This window comes from Cibotium barometz, chromosome 44 (genome assembly GCF_041138505.1).
Source record: "Cibotium barometz isolate CiBa-2024 chromosome 44, ASM4113850v1, whole genome shotgun sequence".
Classification (NCBI taxonomy): Eukaryota; Viridiplantae; Streptophyta; class Polypodiopsida; order Cyatheales; family Cibotiaceae; genus Cibotium; species Cibotium barometz.
This window is the reverse complement of record NC_141089.1, coordinates 21,687,574-21,709,536: the sequence shown is the minus strand read 5'-3', so window position 1 is coordinate 21,709,536 and position 21,963 is coordinate 21,687,574. Positions and strand designations below refer to the sequence as shown.

General features: G+C 43.2%; 1 protein-coding gene across 2 annotated transcripts in view; it reads right to left on the bottom strand.

The window, feature by feature from the left end:
* Positions 1-3,234: 3,234 nt before the first annotated feature.
* LOC147613078 (uncharacterized) overlaps positions 3,235-21,963 on the bottom strand; it is a 48,958-nt gene continuing 30,229 nt past the window's right edge. For both annotated transcript variants that reach the window (XM_086782378.1, XM_086782379.1), the window contains exons 5-6: positions 3,741-3,936; positions 3,235-3,661 (exon numbers count right to left, since the gene is read on the bottom strand). In XM_086782378.1, the coding sequence (XP_086638504.1) occupies positions 3,477-3,661; positions 3,741-3,936 (381 nt within the window). In that variant the 3' untranslated portion in view covers positions 3,235-3,476. The remainder of the gene's footprint in view (positions 3,662-3,740; positions 3,937-21,963) is intronic.

The window sequence follows — 21,963 nt, the reverse complement described above, 5'->3', positions numbered from 1 at the left end:
ATGTCATTTATGTTACCCTTTGCAACCAAGCATTGATTTTTGAAGTCTTCCACAAAGCACCCTTGAGGATTGAACCTCATTTCTAGACCCTTCTCAACCATTTGTCCAGTAGAAACCAAGTTTTTCGTGATATTAGAAACATGAAGTACATCTGGTACTTCATTTTGCTATCCTCCATAGATAATGGCACTTTATCAACATGCGCGATGGTGTGTACAGTGTCATCACATATTCCCACATACTCTCGTTTTTTTATTTTTTACACATCTCTAAACCACTCACCATGATCGGTATGTGGGTAGAGGTGCTAGAATCTAGATACCAAATACCTCCTAATCCTAACACATCTCATGTCATGGAACTGAGGAAGGGTTGCATCATAAATAGCTACTCACTTCTTTCATCACCTTGCTTTCTTGATGATGCATAGTTGTATTGCTATAACTTTCCACTTTTGATATTGTTCTACTTTTTATAGCAATCCTTTGCAAATGTGCCCTAGTTAACCTCAACCTCTCTAGCTTCCCCTACATTTAGAGTGGCCTCTTCTACCTGTTGATGATCTGGCTCTATCTCTACCTATGTTTGAGTAAGAGGCCTGCTCATGTGAATTTTCTGAGGATGAACCTCTCCCAATATTCTTCTCCTCATGGATTGGGAGAGCAATCAGTTCCTAAAAATCAGGAAAGTTCTCTCGAACTCCAGTGGAGGTCCAAAACTGAATGTATTCCTTGCCAAGACCATTTAAGATCACCGATATCATATCATCATCATCATCTACTGGTGATCCAATAGAAGAAAGGGCATTTGCAAGCCCTTTAACTTTCACGGAGTAATCATTTATACTTAGCTTTCCATTGGTCACATTATGCATCTCCTACTTTAGCAGCTTCTTCCAAGGTTGACTATTATAGTGTATATCTTCACAGCAAGGTGTTCCAAGCCTTCTTAGGTGTTTGTACATCCTGTATAAAGTCTATCACACTAACAGACAACCAATATAACACATTTCTACCTTTTTCATGCCACGCTTTATATGAAAGCACCTATTGTGGGGTGGGATTTTCTTCAACAATCTCTGGCTCCTTTTCATCACCTGTGATAAAATCTAAATATTATTTTCCCATAAGAAAATTAGTTGTCCTCAATTTCTTATAAAAATTTTGGTCATCCCGAATTTCCAAGCTTGAAATTATTCTTGTCTAGCTTCTCACTCACAATTTGTGACAAGCTCTGAGACATTTTTACTTGTAGAAGCAACTTACCAAATAGTGGTTGCAAAAGCTTATGCACTTACAACAAGCTTGCAAAACAATAACATAAACATGTTATACTGTAACTATATATAGAACAATTACATAAACATACATCCGCCAATAACTTGCAAATCTCAGATTCTCTGCACAAATGATCCTCCAACCAAATTTCTACAAAACTTTGCGATGAACTAGAAATCGAGCATACACAATTAAAATCGACACTTTAACATAGTACTTGTTGTTTGCGAAAAACTTGTAGAGCTAAAACGGGACTCGAAATGGTCTTAAATCCAAATTCTGAAATCATTAACGTCATATGGAGTAAACCTGCACAACATAATGCCCCTTGGCTTCACCACAAAGGGTGCCTCAAGATGTGATAATGCATCTTACTATTGTGCTTACCTGTCGCTCTTGCCTAGTAGCTACTTGCAGAGATTTGCTTCCAAATCAAAGGGAAAGAGATGAAGTTATCCTTACTCGTGTAGCACCGCTTCCTTGGCTTGCAAGCAACTTGTCTCTTGAACTCTTCAAACAAACCAATGCTCTAATACCATGAAAAGAATGTGTGGGAGATGGTGAACTTGAGCTTCTTGCAAGCAAACACACACTCACGAGTACACAAGCACACAAGAGAGATGAATGGCTAAATTTTTTTATATTCTCTTCTCTTCTCTATAACCATAACATTAAGAGAGAAGAGTACGTACTATAAGAAAAAGTACTCTTCTACTACAACCTACAAAGATTGGACCATTGTGTGAACCCAACTATATGAGCTAGCGCTATAACTATACCATAACTCTAGTATGCCAAAGTGATTGTCACAGTCTATAAACCACTAGCGATATATCGCCCGTAATCCCACCAACCATACCAATGGTGTAAGTACAAAAACTATCACCCATATAGGACATCAATGACTGCACTAGTTGAGCTCAATATCTTAACATAAGATGCATCATGTGTGAGTTGTTAACAAAGTAAGCAAGTACTTTTATATTGATTCCACTCCAAGAATAATCAATATAAAAGTACTATTGTTCTTACCTATTGCTGATCTTGCCTAGCAACTACCTACAGAGATTTGCTTCCAAATCAAAAGGAAAGAGATAAAGTTACCCTTACTCATGTAGTACCGCTTCCTTGGCTTGCAAGCAACTTGCCTATTGAGCTCTTTAACAACCCGACACTCTAATACCATGAGAAGAATGTGGGAGAGAGGATGAGCTTAATCTCCTTGCAAGCAAACACACACACTTGAGTAGACAAGCACACACGAAAAATGGATGGCCAAATTTTCTTATATTCTCTTCTCTTCTCTTCTTTACAACGATAACATTAAAAGAGATGGATGGCTAAATTTCTTATATTCTCTTCTCTTCTCTACAACTATAACATTAAAAGATACTATAAAGAAAAGTACTTTCCTACTATAACATACAAAGATTGGTCCATTGTGTGAATCCAACTATATGAGTTGGCACTATAACTATACCATAACTCTAGTATACAAAAGTGGTGTGGTAAAGTAGTAGATATCCCACAAGCTTTTTTGGAAGATGTCACTTGATGCTATTGAAGATTTTGCTTGATGATGCTTAAAACATTCTCACACAAAAATTTAATACAACAAAATATCAATTGTTGAATGACATGCCAACAGCCACCCACCAGCACAACTACATAGGAGGCGAAGGACTTGGTGTTTTCTTTTCAAAGCCAGCAAACTTTTCAGTTGTCAAAAAAGGCACCTGTCTACCAAAAGCATGTGGGTAGGAAGTCATTTCTCAAATAGCATGGAAACCTGACCTGATAACAAAGAAATCACCAATGATTGCACACTTCAATGTCTTTTACATTTTTATGCCTACTTTCATCATTAACCTCTAAAAATTTGGCTTCATCATGTGCTCAAGTATTGAACAATTATCAAATGCTAGTTATACAAACTCGGGAAAGATGAAAGAGGCCATTGAATCCAAAAAAATGAGGGTCAATACATTGAATGTACAGCACCATCTAAGGTGCAACAGGCAACGTAAAGCTTGCCAATTGTTTTTAACCACATCTGTACAATTGTCAAGCATTATAGATAATATTCACTTAAGTTTTTGACATGATTAACCTGACGCATTTTATTTGGAGCACTATGTACAAAGAGCTAAGCGCTAGTCCATAACACTTATATAATTTACAAAAACTTAATAAGGAGGATCAGCCACCCACAGTTGTGAATAGATCATGCAAAGCACCATATAAAGGAGCAGCAGCTCTTGGTGCCGGAATGGGTCCAAACAGTATATACTCCGAGGTCAAATACACGTCTCCATAGAAACGTGCATTAGTCTCAACACGGGAGGCTACCACATTACCCTCAAGCGATACTCCAACAAAAGCACCTATAATCATAGTGGTGTAAGTACCCAGAAGCACACGTGAAGAAAACAATGATAACAAGGAAAGAACAGAAAAACTGACCTTGACTGCAACTATAGGTGAAACATGCAGCAGCACCTTTATCCCCAACACGTAGATCTGCCTCTGCTAGTCTACCAAGAGGTCCCACGGATGCACTCAATCCAGCTCCAACAGAGAGGTGCATCCGACCACTGAATGCCTTCACGGCCTTGGTGGATCGAAGGACAATGATGAAATCAACAAGCTCTCCACCCACCTGTTCAGGCAGTAAAAACAAGCACACAACTAAGACAAACAGCATATGAACTCTACTTGAATGAGTTAAGAAGCCTGCTTGCCTGCACTTCAGCATCTTAACACAATCTAGGCATTCAAACATGCGATTGTATCCATTTCTTGAGCACTACCTATGTAAGACTACCAGTGATTAAGAATGTGAACAGAGAAAGACTAGTGGTGATGTGAGTATGTAAACAGAGAAAGAAATGGCAAAAGACTTGTACAAACACAATCACAGACAAGTATCTCCCTAGCTTTGGTGTAAATCCTGAACCCAAACTTACGTATACAAGAAAGGATGTACAATGAAATACAAATGATAAACAATACAATTCCAAGTTGACGGAAAACCCTGATTTCCTTCAATCGTCGGCAATCTCATTTATATGCAAATGTGGCAATCTCGGCAATGCTTATCGACATCATAACTTGCTTTGCCTGAGCCTTCCATATCTCCTCCCAGATCTGTTGCAAACATCTAATCCAGATCCTCAGCCACATGATCTGCACCATAATGTCCTTTGGAAGCCTCGAGAGTTCAAGTCGTCGGGTTCACCACCAACAACCATAGACCACCTCAAAAAAGAAGTCTTTTTTCATTGATACCTGGATGGTATCATTAATGGAATGGTCCACCAACAATGAAAACTCCTCCCAAAGAGCCCGATGCTCTTGACAAAAACACCGAAGCACTATGATCATGGACTTGTTCACGCTCTCGGTTTGACCATTTGTCTGTGGGTGAAAGGTTATTGTGAACTATAATTCGTCCCCAAGACCGTAAACCAAGGCCTTCCAAAACGCTCCTATGTTGGAATATATCATCTCCAGAGGGTCTACATCACCTTTTTTCATGCTTGTACGGGTCATTTTATGAGACCCTACATTGGCATATTTAGCAGATATTATTTGGGATTTTCTACAATTTGTTAGGAATTTTATAGCATTTTATGCTACTGGACAGCTGTCGGCCTGCTACATCTCGGCAACTAGCTCTCTGGAGGGATATATGAGGGTTCTCACCCTTCCTCTCACTTTTCATCTCATTCTTGCATATCTATTGGAGGTCATTGGCTGTAGCAACAGTCTCTTATATACATATATATATACATATATACATACATATATACATATATACATATATACATACATATATATGTATATATGTATATATATATATACCTAGATGCATCCAGGAACATGCCCAAAATGACCTTTTAGGAATGTGCATGTTATATACTCATGGTAGTCAACCCACAAGACTATATAACTATCAACTCCATTATGCATAGTATGGACTAGATACTACGACATCCCCACTAACGTCATCACTGCCCAATAGTGGATGTAGAACTCTGTATCAAGATATGCTCTCACACACGCACTCCACACACACACACACACACACACATAAGAGCATATATTCACACAAAGCCCTTCGTACTAAGTATCTATCAAACCTCCGGAGATGCAAGACAGACTCAACCATAATGAAGCCTAGCACTAAGGGAAGTAGCAAATAGAAAGAATTAGTATAGCAAATAAGCAGTTGATAGGGCAAATGCACCGCTAAAGATAGAAAGAATAAGCACAATATCAACTGGCCGCAACTCGGACGAAAACTTCACAATGTGAAATCTGCATGTCCGCTAATACAACTGAATTATATACCAAGATGAATCCAAGAACATGCCCAAATTCACCTTTTAGGAACGTGCATGTTATATACTCCTGGTAGTCAACCCACAAGACTATTATATACCTATAACTCTTATGCTTGTAAGCACCTACGAGCTTCCCTCGTGCTCATTTTTCAGCAATAATCAACTGTTTTCAGCCTCTACCGTTTGTGTTTTGGGCCGACAACATGTGATGCTCTTTCTTTCATGGTATCAGAGCCAACGCTGATCTACAGGTAAGAAACTGCTGCGTTTTTCTGATTGGAGTAGAGGCTTCATCATTGTGCTGCGTTTTCTGCATCTGTACTACTTAACTGCTGCGTTTTTGCTCCTTCTCTAGAGAGAGAGGGCTGTAAAAAAACAGTAAATAGCCTCCTCTCAAGCTGTGCACAGCAAGAGGAGAGAGAAGAAAGGGAGGGAGGATGAGAAAAGAGAAATAGAGAAAACAAATCCCTCAGGAACCTTGTCCTCAGCACCTAGAAGAGAGCTTCAGGAGATTTCTCTAGTGCTGCTCCTTCTCCCATTGATACTCCAGCTCCTTCATTGCCTCGATCCCCTGCTCCCGCTCCCCAGGTGGTTCCTCTTCCCAATTTTTCTTCTTTGAGTTTCTCTCATCCAGGTCGTGCTCCCACCCCTAGCCATATACCATCCTACAATCCTCCCCAAGTCAGTGACTCCATGAAGCTTACAGCAACCAACTATCATACATGGTCTTTCTACACTCAGTTATTGCTGGAAGGTGTGTGGATGGCTATCTCCACACCTCACTTGGTGGACCCTGCTTTGAGAAGCATATTGGATGCTCGGGCTCGTCTTATCATCATCCATTGCATGACTCCATCTATACAGGCACATTCTGTCTCTACCCGGAGTTATGCTCATCATATGTGGATAGAGATCCAAGGGAGGTATGGGAGAGTTTCGACAGTGACAAATTGGAGTCATATCTGGAGAAGCTTACAATCAATGAGTCAGATAACTTGATTGAGAAGATTAGAGAGTTCACCCATATCAAGCTACAGCCTGAGGAGTAAGGGAGCACCATCAATAATCCCATCCATAAACTTCTTGGTAAATTGCCTACTTCCTTTGATTCTTTTAAGGATAATATTTATTTCCGTGATCCTCTCCCTCCTTTTGAGGAAGTCGTGAGTTATCTCCACAACAAGTGCATGCTTCGTGGAAAAGGCAAGTCGGAGTCTGCTTTTGTTGCCTCTAACGAGAGCAAAGGCAAAGGCGGAAAAGGGACCAACAACAACAACAAAAACAAAGGCATAGGCAAGGGTAAACAGGATTCAAAGGAGTCCAAGGACAAAAGCAATGAATCTGATTACTGTGGCAAGACAGGTCATACTGAGGCTCGTTGCTTTGCTCGTCGTGATGACTCTAGAGCAGCCAAAGCCAAGGATGCTTCCAAAGCATCGGACAAGGACAACACCAAAGACAAGGGCGGGCAAGGACAAAGTTTCAGAGGAGGGATCTGCCAAAGTTGCATACACGGCAGTCACAGATTCATCTACTTCTTCACAGGATTCATTTCTCGTGATCACAACGATGACTTCTCCAGAAGAGGTCAGTGACACACTTGAAGCAGTGGAATGTGTGGTGCTTCTGCCACATGACCAATCAAGCCCATATCTTAGAGGACTACCAAACTCTCTCTTCTTCAGTTCGTATTGGCGACAACTCTTCGCTTCCTGTCACCGGTGTTGGTAATGTTTCTTTGGGTTCCTCTGCCACCTTACATGATGTTTTACATGTTCCACGGATTTCCAAAAATCTGTTTTCTGTATTCAAAGCTTCTCAGAAGGAACTTGGTCTGTACTTTGATGATGAGGTCATTGAAGTGATCGACAGGAAAACTCTCTCGGTTGTTGCCAATGGAATCCATGAAGGGGATCTCTACAAGATCACCAACTTTTCTTTCCAGATCCCTCGCACTGACTCGCATATTCATCAACTTTTCTCCCCCTTGATGACTTTGGTTTCTGAGGCAGATACTTCTCAGTGGCATTCTCGCTTCAGTCATGTACCCATCGCTACCTTACAGAAGTTCCATTCTCAACAGATTGTCAGCAGACTACCTCAGCTCAGGTCTCTTTGACACATTTGCTCATCTTGCATGATGGCCAAGCATCATCGAGATGTGTTTCCAGAGGAGGCCACTCATCGAGCAACCCGAAGACTGGAGCTTATACATGCAGATCTTGCTAGACCCATGGAGGTTGATTCTCTTAGAGGGACTCAATATTTTCTTCTTCTTGTGGATGATTTCACTCGCAAAGTCTGGGTATGTTTTCTATCTTGCAAGTCAAATGTTTTTGCCAGCTTCAGGACTTAGATGGTGAAAAATCAATCTGACAGTACAGTTTCTTTTCTCCGGACTGATAATGGTAGCAAGTTTATACCAAGGTAGTTCCAAACGTAGTGAATGATACGTTTAGTACGTTTGGAAAAAGTGCTAAAAAGATTCCAAGCGTAGTGAACACTGCCCCCAATATATATATATACAAAATTTATAGTTTACTTATAAAATTTTGAAATATGAAGTTTGAAGATTCATCAATGAACGTTAAAGCACTTGCTAATACTATACAACCTTTAGTTTCAATTTTGCAGGAGGGGGAGAGAGAGAGAGAGAGAGAGAGAGAGAGAGAGAGAGAGAGAGACTTGAGCGTGTATAGGAGAGAGAGAGAGAGAGAGAGACGTGAGCGCCGCATAGAGACGCCTGCAAGAGAAGACTTGAGCGCCGCACACATAAGGGGAAAAAACGGCGTTGACTTGCGTTCGTTTTTTAACTTGTAAAATCAAAAGTGCACGTTCACTAACGTTTCCAAACATTAGCGAACGCTCCAAACGTTTGGATTACATCCAAACGTAGTTTGGATGCAACTATGGTTTATACCGTTTGATAACTTCCTTGTGTCGAAGGGCATTCACCAACAGACCAGAGTTCCTTACACTCCTCAGCAGAATGAAGTTGTGGAACGGAAGAACCGGACCGTAAAAGAGATGGCTCATTCTTTGTTGCATCATCCAAGTCTCCCTCCTGCTTTCTGGGGTGAAGCTGTGGCTTCCTCAGTTTATCTCATTAACCGCTCTCTCACAAAAGCAGTTGAGGAGATGACCCCAGAGGAGGCTCTTGCAAGACACAAGCCTTATGTTTCTCATCTACGTATTTTCGGTTCTGTTGCTTATGTGCATGTCCCAAATCAGAAGAGGACCACACTCGCACCGAAGTCAAAGAGGATGATCTTCACAGGCTATAGTCTGAGATCCAAAGGATACCGCTTCTAGGATCCGGAGGTTGATGACATCATCATTTCCCGTGATGCTTGGTTTGCTAAGAGCTTGTTTGGCATCGAATCCTCTCCACTTGATACATCTACAGATTTTCTCAACGATCCATTCCCAACGGATGTTAGTGATCTTATACCTCTTCCACATCCACCTCCTCCTCCTCCTCCTCCAACTCCGGTGCCAGCTATTACTTTACAGCCACCAGTTCCTGTTGCACCAGCTTCTGCAGCTCCCAGTCCCTCTACGAGTCCTGTTTTGACTACGGGATTACCCCCACCAGTGCTTACTTCATCACCTCTCCCAGCATGAGTCCTCTATTGAAACTAGATCTTCTTCTTCTTCACGCTTTGAGAGGAAGGCTGGCCTACCTCTATGGGTTCAGCAACTCTCTAGAGATTCCAGTCTCACTGATGCACAGCTCCATAACCAGATCTCTACCACCACCCCTGGACCTCGCCGTTCATCTCGGGCTTCCACATCTCATCACACAATAAATTATGCTCTCATAAGTTCTCTCCAAGAGATCGATGAGCCTGAGAGTCCAAAGGAGACTCTTTCACAGCCGCAATGGCGGCAAGCCATGGAAGCAGAGATGTCCTCTATTGAGAGGAATCACACTTGGTCTTTGGTGCCACAGCCTTCTCATCGTCATGTGATTGGTGTGAAATGGATTTTCAAAGTCAAGTTTCATGCACATGGTACTTTGGATAAGTACAAAGCCCGCCTTGTTGCTCGAGGATATGCTCAAAATGCAAGTGAAGACTTTGATGAGACATTTGCTCCTACAGCCAAGTATGCCACCATCAGGATTGTTTTGGCTCGGGTTGCACACTTCAGATAGCCCCTGTTCCAAATGGATGTCAAATCCACTTTTCTGAATGGAAATTTAGAGGAAGTTTATGTTGAGCAGCCTCTTGGTTTTGTGATTCAGGGACACGACACCCATGTGTATCTTCTAAAGAAGGCTCTTTATGGTCTCAAACAGGCCCCGCGTGCCTAGTATCAGAAGATTGATGCCTTCTTGATATCTCTTGGCTTTGAGAGGGCATATGTTGACAGCAATCTCTATGTGCTTCTTTTTGGTGGAGATATTTGTGTCATTGTTTTGTATGTTGATGACCTCATCCTTTTTGGCTCAGATACTGAGTTGGTCACACATGTCCAATCCAAGCTCTCAAAGACATTTGAGATGACTGATCTTGGCCTTCTTCATTATTTTCTTGGGCTAGAGGTTTGGCAAAAAGATGACTGTATCTTCATTTCTTAGCAAACGTATGTGAAGAAGTTGCTCTCACTTTATGGGTTGTCAAATTGTACACCTCTGTCAAATCCCCACGGATCTCCTTGTGATAGATCTTGGTTCGAGGCTCGAATCCTGCAAACAAACGAACAAACAAACAACAAGGGGGTGCAGGCCTGACTCACCTCCCAACCATGACAGCCGTGGGCAAGCCCACAGTCTTGGCTGTCCCCACCGAGCCACGAGCTGAGCTAACTAGGATGACGTACCGACCAATCTCCTCCTCGCGACGTCCCATACCGCCACGACGCTGCCCTCGCGGGCCTCGAGACTGCTTCCGGCCTCGGCTGCATAAAGCAAGTGCACGTCTGCACTAGATCCAGGCTCCAAGACCATAGAGCTCTCACAAACTCGCGAGACTCTCTATAATGCAATAACTAACCTTGGCCACCCTTTTATAGGCTCTTGGCCGGTCATCGGGCATCCACACTTGGGTGCCCGCCCGTCCATACTTGGGTGCCCGCCCGTTAGTATTTCCCTAACTCGGCTCATCAATCAACCTGCCTAGTTCCAAGCTTCCCCAAGCCTCGAAACTAGTCTTGCATGCGTATAGCACACAGTAGATACACACTGTGCACATGACATACTCCCCTTCCTCTAAGAGCTCACTCCTGAGCTCACTAAAAAGCCAAGGTAATCTCTCTGAAGAGTAGTCAATGTCTCCCATGTAGCGTCCTCCTCAACACGATCCTTCCACTTGATCTTGTATTCCGTGATAAGCGTATTACGCAATCATCGTTCATGAAATCCAAGAATCTTTTCGGGTTCGTGCGGAACAAATGTCATGTACTCGACATCTATAATTTCTTGAGGAGTAACTAACTGATCTGCTCCACCCAGTACTTCCTTAAGTCTACTGACATGAAATACAGGATGAACTTTCACATGAGAAGGCAAATCCAATTCACAAGCAACTGAACCAATCCGTCGTGTAACACGAAATGGTCCACAATATCTAGGGGATAATTTCGGAGATCTACCTGTCCGTAAAGTCTCGGAATCTTTCAGAACTCGCAAATACACCATCGTTCCTTCAGAGAACTCTCTAGGTGAACGATGTCTATTAGAATAAAACCTGTCTCGATCTTGAGCACTTCTAATAGATTCCTTCGCAACTTGTAACATTTCCTGCATATCTTGCAAAAAATTACGTGCTGCATCATGCTGAAGTCCTGAAAATCCTATTGTAACAGGTGATCTAGGTTGAAAACCATACATAAGCATGAAAGGACTAAACCCTGTACTCGTATGCTTGGTACTGTTATATGCAAATTCTAACATAGGAAGATAATCCTCCCATGAACTCTGCCTTTTGGATACATATGCTCGAAGCATATCCTCCAAAATCTGATTTACTCTTTCAGTCTGGCCATCAGATTGAGGATGATCAGAGAAACTCAAATTCAAAGTTGTTTCCAACTTCTCAAAAACAAGTTTCCAAAATTCACTCGTAAACTTAGAGTCCCTATCACTGACTATGTCCTGCGGTAACCCGTACAGTCTAAACAATTGCTCGATAAACTGCCGAGCTAATTGCGTAGCTGTAATAGTCTTCCGGGTCGGTAAAAATCTAGCCATTTTTGTCAAGCGATCTACCACAACCCAAATAGAATCGTGGCCTTGATGTGTTCTTGGCAATCCGGTAATAAAATCCATGGAAATACTTTTCCATTTATTACCTGGGATTTGCAAAGGATGCAACAATCCAGCCTGTCTAAAGCGTTCAGCTTTATTTGCCTGACAAATTTGACACTTGAGAACATAATCTTCTACATATCCTTTCATCTTCGGCCAATAAAAAGTGTGTTTCACTAATGATAGTGTCCTGTGTACCCCAGGGTGTCCAGCAGAAGGGGCGTCGTGACACTCCTTAAGAATCTTGGACCTAATGTCCGGGATCTGTGGTACACAAATTTTGTCATTACGGAATAGCAAACCATTCCGAATCATCCACTGACCTCCTGCTACCTGAATGGTAGACTGCTCAATCACCAAGTCTTGGTCAATCAATGAGCTCCCGTCCTGGATCTTCTGCCAAAATGGACCAAAATAACTATCAGTCCTGCAAAACCCTTTCAATGACTGAAATAAGTCAATAGAAATCCGGTGAACGACAAAGAATTCACCTCTCTAATCCGACTAAGCGCATTTGCAATGCTATTCATGGACCCTTTCCGATAACGGATCTCAAAATCAAAATCTTGCATTAACTCTGCCCAACGAGCTTTCCTTCCTCTCAAATCATCCGCATCACACACATACTTGATTGACTGATGATCAGTCAATACCACAAACTTGGAGCCATATAAATAATGTCTCCAAACCTTGAGAGCATGAATCACAGCATAAAGCTCCTTCTCAAGGGTTGGCCAACGAGATTGAGTGTCGTCTAGCTTTTTACTTTCAAAAGCAACCGGTCTACCATCTTGAAATAAAGCAGCCCCAATAGCATAGTCACTGGCATCAGTTTCAAGAACATAAGGCCGACTAAGATCGGGTAATGCTAAGATAGGTGCTTCCTTGACTTTATCTTTCAAAAGTCTGAAGGCCAAATCCAAATCGTTATTCCAAGTGATAGGCTGATTTGACTTACGTCCACGACCTTTCAATAAGTCGGTCATCGGTAGTGTGAGCTGAGAGTACTCCCGTACAGATTTCCGAAGAAAAACAACAAAACCGAGAAAAGAACGAAGTTGTTTCACTGTTCGCGGTATAGGCCAGTCCAGAACCTTCTGAACTCAGTCATAGTCAAAGCTCAATCCATCTCGAGTGATCTTGTGTCCCAAGTAAATGATGTCGGTCATAAAGACCTCACATTTACTTAACTTAGCATATAGTCGATTCTGTCTTAAAATAGATAAGACAATCATGAGGTGTCTGACATGATCTTCAAGAGTACGACTATATATCAACATATCATCCAGGAACACCACCACAAATTTTCCCAAATGTTCACGAAAAAGATCGTTCATCATTTGCTGGAAAGTGGCTGGAGCATTGGTTAACCCAAAAGGTAATACGAGAAACTCGTAACGGCCATACCTAGTCCGAAAGGCGGTTCTTTCGACATGCCTTTTATGAATACGTATCTGGTGATAGCCAGTACGTAAATCTATCTTCGTGAAATATTTCGCTCTTGCTAACCGGTCAATCAGGTCATCTACGGAGAGGATAACGGTTCTTAATGGTCAGCTTGTTCAATCTCTTGTAATCTATACACATTCTCCAGGTATTGTCCTTCTTTCTCCTAAGCAACACAGGTGCATCCCAAGGTGATTTACTTGGACGGATCTGGCCCATCCTTAAATAATCTTCGAGTTGTTTAGCCAACTCATCTTCCTCAGCTTGGCTCATCCTATAAGGTGGAATACTCACAGGATGAGCACCAACAAGGATCAAGTCAATACGATGATCTACTGCCCGTTTAGGTGGTAAACCTGATGGCAGTTCCTTAGGAAATACATCTTGAAACGAATCGAGTATCTTCTGTAATTCTTTGCTTTCAAACACACTTAATTCATTTACATCCATGGAAGGGATGAGAAAAGAAGAAAGTGGAATCAATACACAATGAAAAGTAGTATACAAAGAAGAATCCATTATATTTCCAAAATCAATTGTATTTACAAGAGGTCCCTGAGAGGGATGAATACAATCACCTAAAATACTATACTTGGTGTCCCTATGCTGAAAAGAAAAAATATGACTAGACCAATCTATCTGGACTTCAAGAGTCTTAAACCACTCAATCCCTAATAACAAGTCTACATTTTCCAGATGCATAACATAGCATTCCAGAGTGTCTTTGTAGTCCTGAATCTGGATTGGAAGCATCTCCACCTTGCGATCCCAAACTTGCCTTCCCGCAGGTAGACGTACCTCATAGGTATGGTCGCTGAGTGTCGTATCAAGACTCAATTTCTGCACAAGTTTGTAGTTAACAAAGTTATGCGAGCTGCCAGGGTCTAAAAGAATGTGAATTTTACGGCCATTCACTTCTCCATAAACTCGGAGAAGATCACGCAAGCCAAAAACCTTAGAATTGAACAGACAATCAGAACAAGTACTAGGACGAGAAAGTACACTAATTGACGTACCTATCAAAGACAACTGGTTAGCTGCCTTTGGCTTGGGTCCTACGTTTGTCTTGGTACCCTTTTGCTTTGGGCACTCGTTACGCATGTGTCCTTCTTCTTCGCAGATAAAACAACGTCCTTCCTTCTTGAGCTTTGAAGCCCTAAGGAGTCGTTTCTTCTTCGCTGGAGTCGAACTGGAACTCTTCGAAGGTTGGTCCGAAGACTATCCTTCTGTCGTGTTAGTCATAGGTGCGGAGAACTTTCTTTTATGCTTGTTCCCCTGCTCGGTAACGGGTTTCGACTTAGGAGAGACCATCGTATCATCATAGATACGAGCTGAATGAATGGCCTCGTCCAATGTTTTACATTTGTTATTTTTAACCTGTAAATCGGTACGAGTCTGGTAAACCAGCTACGAAAAATCCCAACAGAGTAGTGGGATCCATCTTTGTAGCTTTCATCTGCAAGTCACGAAACTTCTGGAGGTAGATATCGTAAGTGAGGTGCTGCGAGGTCATGGTCAAAGCTGAAAACCGGGCAACAACATCGTAATCATCCTCTTTCTTGAGGAATTCTTTCTTGAAAACGTCTTCAAATTGTGCCCAAGTCGTTGGCTTAGGGTTGAGTTCCTTCCACCAAAGCAAAGCTTTGCCGGACAGGAAACCTGCTGCTAACTGAATCCTCTTTCCATCATCATATGGATGAAACTGAAAGTGAACTTGCCACTTATGTAGCCACGTGTCCACGATCTCCTTGGTTCGCTGCTTTTGCTCGCCCCCAAACGGTTCCGGAGTAATATTGGGGCCTAAAGCTAAAGCCAAGGTATCCATTCCCGAGAAAGTAGAGAGGGTGGTGGTCAATAGAGCGATGGAGTTCTGCAAAGCCTGCATCTGGGCTGCGATTTGTGCCTGACGTTCCGTCGAAGAAGCTTCAAGAGCTACTTTGAACTCTTGGAAATCTGATTTTGATACAAAATCGTCAAAAAGATCGGCATCGGTAAGCCTTCGCGTTCCACGAGGGGCTCCAACTTTGATTCTTGGGTCGACATCGTGAAGAGGGTACGTGGAGAGAAAATTCGATCTTTGCACAACAAAAGTGCGAGCGAACTAAACTTGAGAACTTGAGAGATGTGTGGCAAGAAGCCCACTTCAGGGGGTTTATAAAGGTTTCCCAAAAGCCAAAAAAAAACTCCAAAAGCTAGGCTTAGCTTTTGCTTTGTTTTTGTGTTTTTTTTTTCTTGAATATATATATATATATATATATATATATATATATATATTCTTTTTTCTGAAAAAAAATAAACACCTTTAAACTTTGAAGAGGGGATGACTTTTAAACCTTTAAAAAATATATATATTTAAAGTAAAAAAAACGAAAGCCCAAAAATAACGAGTGCTTTCCTTGTTTTTTTTTTTCTCTTCCCTCCAGGAATAGTTGCCGGCGTGTTGGCTGCCGCCGCTGGAACTGCCTGCGCGTGTTGTCTTGCCGGCGCTTGCTTGCGCACAGGCGGCCTGCAGTGGCCTGCGCCACCTTCTCATAGGCCTGGCCATAAAGCGCCTAGCGTGGGCGCTGCCAGGGCTGGCTCCGCAGGCCCTCCAGGAATAGTTGCTGGCGTGCTGGCTGCCGTCGCTGGAATTGCCTGCGCGTGCTGTCTTGCCGGCGCTTGCTTGCGCACAGGCGGCCTGCAGTGGCCTGCGCCACCTTCTCATAGACCTGGCCATAAAGCGCCTAGCGTGGGCGCTGCCAGGGCTGGCTGCGCAGGCCTGGCCTGGGCACTGCCTGGCTGGCTGCGCTACCTGGCTGGAGCGCCTGCGTAGGCCTGGGCTGGCTTGGGTGCCGGCCTGCTTGGCCTAGGCGCCGCCTGGGCTGGCTGCGCTAGTTTGGCCACAAGGCCACGTGGCCTGGTCGCTTGGCCGCCTAGCCTTAAGCGCCTTCAGCCCGTCGGTAACCACTGCCTGCAAACGTGCCAACGCATCAATCTGCCCGCATATAAGCGATCTAGCACGTCTCTCGCTCTCTCTCTCGTTCAATCAACGAAAAGCAAACTTGCTTTTTTCGTTTTTCTGTTTCTCTCCCTGCAGTTTATGCGACTGCAGTTTATGCACACACAAACATGCCTCTTCTTTGCCAAGCAAAAAGATCCTACTTCTTGCAAAACAATCAACCCTTCTTAACTATCTTGCATGCGTATAGCACACAGTAGATACACACTGTGCACATGACAACCTCTCTCTTATCCCATGGATCCCAATGCCAAGTTATCCAAGGAGGATGATACACCCTTGGTGGATTCCAAGGAGTACTGGCAGATTGTCGGCTCATTGCTTTACCTTGCCAACACCCATCCAGATATCTCCTATGCTATGAGTGTTCTCAGCCAATTCTCATCAGCCGCTCGAAGGTCTCATTGGCAAGCAACCTTGAGAGTTCTTTGCTATCTTCGAGGTACGCATCACCTATTCCAGTGGTGCTGATTTGGTTGGTTTCACAGATTCTAATTGGGCAGGCTGCATTGATACTCGGAGGTCTACATCTGGATATTGCTTCATGTTTGGTACAGGATTAGTCTCTTGGAAGTCTCAAAAGCAGAAAACTTCTTCCACCGAGGGCCGAGGCTGAGTATAAATCCTACCTTCTCTCCTCCACTAAGGCACTTTGGATTCATCAGATTTTGGAGCATTTGCGCTATGCTAACACTTCCACGATTACTATCTTCTCGGATTCTCAGAGTGTTATTGCTCTAGCTCAGAATCCTGTAATACGGAGACGATCCAAGCATATTGAAGTGCATTATCATTTTGTACGCGACTGGATCGAATTGGGACTTCTTCGGCTGGCCTACTGTTCCACTAAGGACAATGTGGCTGATCTCTTCACCAAACCACTTCCGAGGGCTACTTTTGAGGTGTTACTTCAGCGTGCTGATATTGGACCGCCCCTCTAGCGTTGAAGAGGAGGTGTTGGAATATATCATCTCCATAGGGTCTACACCACCTTTTTCATGCTTGTACTGGTCATTTTATGAGACCCTGCATTGGCATATTTAGTAGATATTATTTGGGATTTTTCTACCATTTTTTTGGCATTTTATAGCATTTTATGCTACTGGACAGCTGTCGGCTTGCTACAGCTGGCCGACCAGCTCTCTGGAGGGATATATAAGGGTTCTCACCCTTCCCCTCACTTTTCATCTCATTCTTGCATATCTGCTGGAGATCACTGGTTGTAGCAACAGTCTCTTATGCTTGTAAGCACCTACGGGCTTCCCTCATGCTCATTTTTCAACAATAATCAATTGTTTCTAGCCTTCTACAGTTTGTGCTTTGGGCCTACAACCTGTGATGCTCTTTCTTTCACTGTGAACGTATTCAAAATGATCCTATTCGGAAATCCATACAAGTAGACCACCTTGGACGACAAGCCTTCCCAACTATCGCAATTGTAAGGAACAAGGTGTATGTGCTTTGCTTAACAAATGAAAATGCAATCACTATGAAACCCCCAGCTCTTTGCCAATCCAACCATAGAAATATCTTCCCATGGCAGCTCGAGAATTGACAATGGATGTGTTCGTCTTATGATAAACTTAAGTTCTTAGGCGAATGATTAATCAATATTAATGTCACCATCTCTTGCTCATGTAGACGGATTCTCGATCACGGGATTGTTTATCCTTTCCACAAAATGGTTCATTGATTTAGCCCCTTTTAAGGGTTACTATAGAGAATCATCACTATAATGCACTCGTGCACAGAGAGCCGAGATGGTGGAAGAGGGGAATCTATCCAAGGCATTTAATTTATCAGATTATTAATAACCATAAATGCATTTTCTTAGAAAACCAACAGAATGAGCCTTGTTGACAATTTAAATAAAATATCTGATTTTATGTCAAAAGAGAATATGCAATGAGAAAGTGCCCATAGTAGAAAAGCTGTTTTGATATGCTTAACTGATGGCAATACATTAACAGTGATTAATAACATGATAAGTAATACATAGGAGACAAAAGAGGCTCACACTTGGGACCAATCCAAGGAACGGACCCCGTTGAAGAAAACTTTACACCCACGCTAGTTAGTGAGCAAGAGCGCATTGTGGATGTCCAATTTCTTGGCAACAGATAAATCCAAATCAAGTTCGACCACACCACTTTGGCTGCAAAAACCTTGTCGCCAAAGCTTGCTCACAATGCGAAGCTCCTAGGTATACTTTGCCTAGTGGAAGCACTTATTCTCTCCGGACTCAAACCCGTTAGCATGAGTTTCACGATTCCAAGTTATACTTCTCTGCAGCTGCTGTCTTCTCAACACATGGCCGAGGGTCTTCGCTCCGACAATGGAGGAGAATTCATCTCCAAAGCCTTCCATAATTTTTTCTCATAGAAAGGTAAAAGCCATCAATTTTCCACACCTCACACTCCTCAGCAGAATGGTGTAGTTGAACGCAAGAACAGGACTGTTCAGGAGATGGCCCATGCCATGCTTTCTTCTTCTGATCTTCTTCCCTCTTTCTAGGGAGAGCTGTGAGCACTGCTGTTTACATCATCAACCATTCTTCTACAAAGGAAGTTTCTCATATGACTCCAGAGGAGGCTTTTACTAGATAGAAACCTTCATCTCATTTCAAGATTTTCGATTGTGATTCCTATGGTCATATCCCTGATTCTAACAGATCCAAATTTGATCCCGAGTCCAGGAAGTACAAATTCCTTGCTCTCATTCCAAAGCTTACAGATTATGGGATCCAAAGTCGCGATCCTTGGTGATTTCTCGCAATGTTCACTTTGTTGAACCCTCAGATGATTCTTGCTCTCCTTCTTTGGGCCGCCGCAACTCCACAACCAGTGTCTCCACCATCAACTTCTTTACCCCCTACCTCTCCATCCCCACTTCTTCCTACCCCGCCTTCTCCTCCTCCTCCTACTCTTGTGCAATGGAGGATTTCCCCCAAGATTTCACGATGGCTTGAAACCGCTGTTCGTGATTCTCATCTCTCCGATATGAAACTTCATAAGCTTGCTAATTCTTCAGCACAACCTTTGACACGGACATGAAGATTACATCAACTTCATCATTCTTGTAACCTCGCCCTAATGAGTATAGTGATATAATCATATGGCTCTTGCTCTTCCTGAGTGGTGGGCAGCCATGGAGGCCGAGATTGATTTTATTGAGAGGAATCGTACATGGAAGCTTGTGGACCAGCCTCTGCATCGACAGGTTATTGGGGTCAAGTAGATCTTTAATGCCAAGTTTCATGCTGATGGATCTTTGGACAAACACAAAGCCAGATTGGTTGCGAAGGGCTACTCTCAGAGACTCACATCTTACCAAGATTGAACAGCTCCGGTCAGATGTCACATGCTTAAGCTCTGGGAGTCTTCTTTCAACCCTAAACACCATCCTAGAACAACCTGATGCAAAACACAAGCAAAGAAGAGAGAGATATAGCTGAGTTTTAGTATATTCATTTAGTACAAAAAGGTGTACAGATCTTGGCCAGCCTTTGGCTGCCATCAAAAGGTGGTAAACACCTACTCTAAGCCTAAGTCTAGAGACTCGGCCCATGGGGAGCTGAATGATCTAACCAATGAGCAAACTATGTCTTATATAGGCCTTGGGAGTCCTCATGGAATGGCCGACCTGCTGTCGGCCAGGTCTTGGACAAATAATTGTCCATCTTGTTGCAACTGACAAAAGTGTCCTTTCATGTGTTGGCCAATAGCCTCCTAGTTCTCTCCACAAGCCTCCCCTGCCCATACAATCAACACAAGCTCCTGAGCCTGGTCTAGAACTGGTTCTTTATCCGTTACCCTTCAAGGATCAGCCCTGGGATTAGTATGTGACATCCCCTTCACTAAACTTGATGACGGGATTCCAACTTATGTTCTTGGGTGACTATCATCATGGATCCCAAACTTGTCATCCTTCCCTTCCTGGTAACCTTTTCATTGAAAACCCATGCCTGATCTCCAAATCCACTCCAAATCTGCTGAAGATCCATGCATCTACTCCATCCTATCCCCTATCCCTTCATGCCCTATCCCTAAACACTTTTTGTGGTCTTCTGATCCTGAATATTGAGTTTGGCACTCACTCCACCCCTTGGAGAATCATCCTCCCCTAAAACCGTTTCCACAAAGCCTTTCCTAGTATACCCCAAGTGGCAGTCATAGGACTGCCATTCCCCTTGGGTCTTGTGAACCACTACCAACCAACCTCCTGGGAACTTCTAGGTCTTGTGCTACTCTCCTTGGACTGTGCACCTTCGTTTAGCCTTGATGAACTTGATACTAAAAAAATGTTGCCTGGTCCCCTTCATCGTTTGGCTAGCCAAGTGATCTTCCCCTATTTCGTGCTAAGGTATGGGAGGTCAAGGAGCTTCGTGTCGCCCGTACTGAGGCCAAGACTCAAGTCACCTATGGGAGGCCAGGCCTCATGTCACCCGTAGTGTGGCCAAGATGTGGAACTCTCAAGGATCCCAGTTTAGGCTTCCCACTGAGCCAGTTCCGTGCTCGGAAAGACTTGCTATTTACAGGTTCCAGGAACGGGAGATATATCCATTGCATAATGCATGTGCACGCATCTCTGCTTGCCTAAAAATGATTTCGCGTGACTTGTTTTCATGTGAATGCCTGCTATTACATATCCAGTTCACGGGTAGGGGACGCCCTACCGTGAGCCGTGTGAAAGCCCTGTATTCTGACATGGTTTGTGGTTTGTGGCATGTGAACAGGTGGTAAGTATTCATTTAACCCTTGTTTATTATTGTAAAGGTTTAACCTTAGCAATTCACACTTATTAAAGTTGGGCATTGGCCACTAGCCTAGTGCCCAAGGCCCAAAGGATGGAAGTGTGGCCACTCCAAACTCGCGGCACCCACACATGGCCTCATAATTGTGTGGACACAAGGAGATGCCCACCATTAATTATGGTGGGCTGTGCCACATGGCACAAGGGGCTTGGACCCCTCCACCTCCTCTCCCCCATTCTTCTCCACCTTTTTCCCATGTTCCTTCTCCTACAAGCTGGTGCCCATCTCTCCCTTCCTTCCCTTTTCTGTTGGTCTACTGCTCCCTGATGACTAAACATAACTTTCTTTTCTTTGTGCAAAATCTTGGGATCTAAATGATAATGCCAAGGCATCCCAGGTATCACATCACATCCCGTAAGTGGTGCCATGAGAAAGTCTTCATGATCCAAATATCCCTGTATCTGTATGCAAAGCTTCCCAATGATGGGGGTGACCTTAACTTCCTTGCCCTCAAAGGCAGCATCTGCATGAAAGTCCATGCCCAATTCCTCAGGCTTTAACCCAAGAGCAGCAGCCATCTATATGGATATGAAGTTGTCTGTTGAGGCATTATCAAAAAGGAATAAAGCTGTTTGGTCCTTTAACTTGCCCCAAGCTTTGCATAAGATTCTGCTCTTTGGTTCATGTGCAGTGTTCCCCTGAACATTGGGTATAACATTCACACTCGGTTTGGCATCCTGCACATTATTCTTTTTGAGATTATGGGGGCATTGAGCTTTCATGTGATCTTTGCTCCCACATGTGAAGCACTTCCCCTCTCATACAATCAAAGATATGCTGTCTGGACTGCTTAGGATCATCCTTTTTACCCCCCGACTTCTTTTCTGAACCCC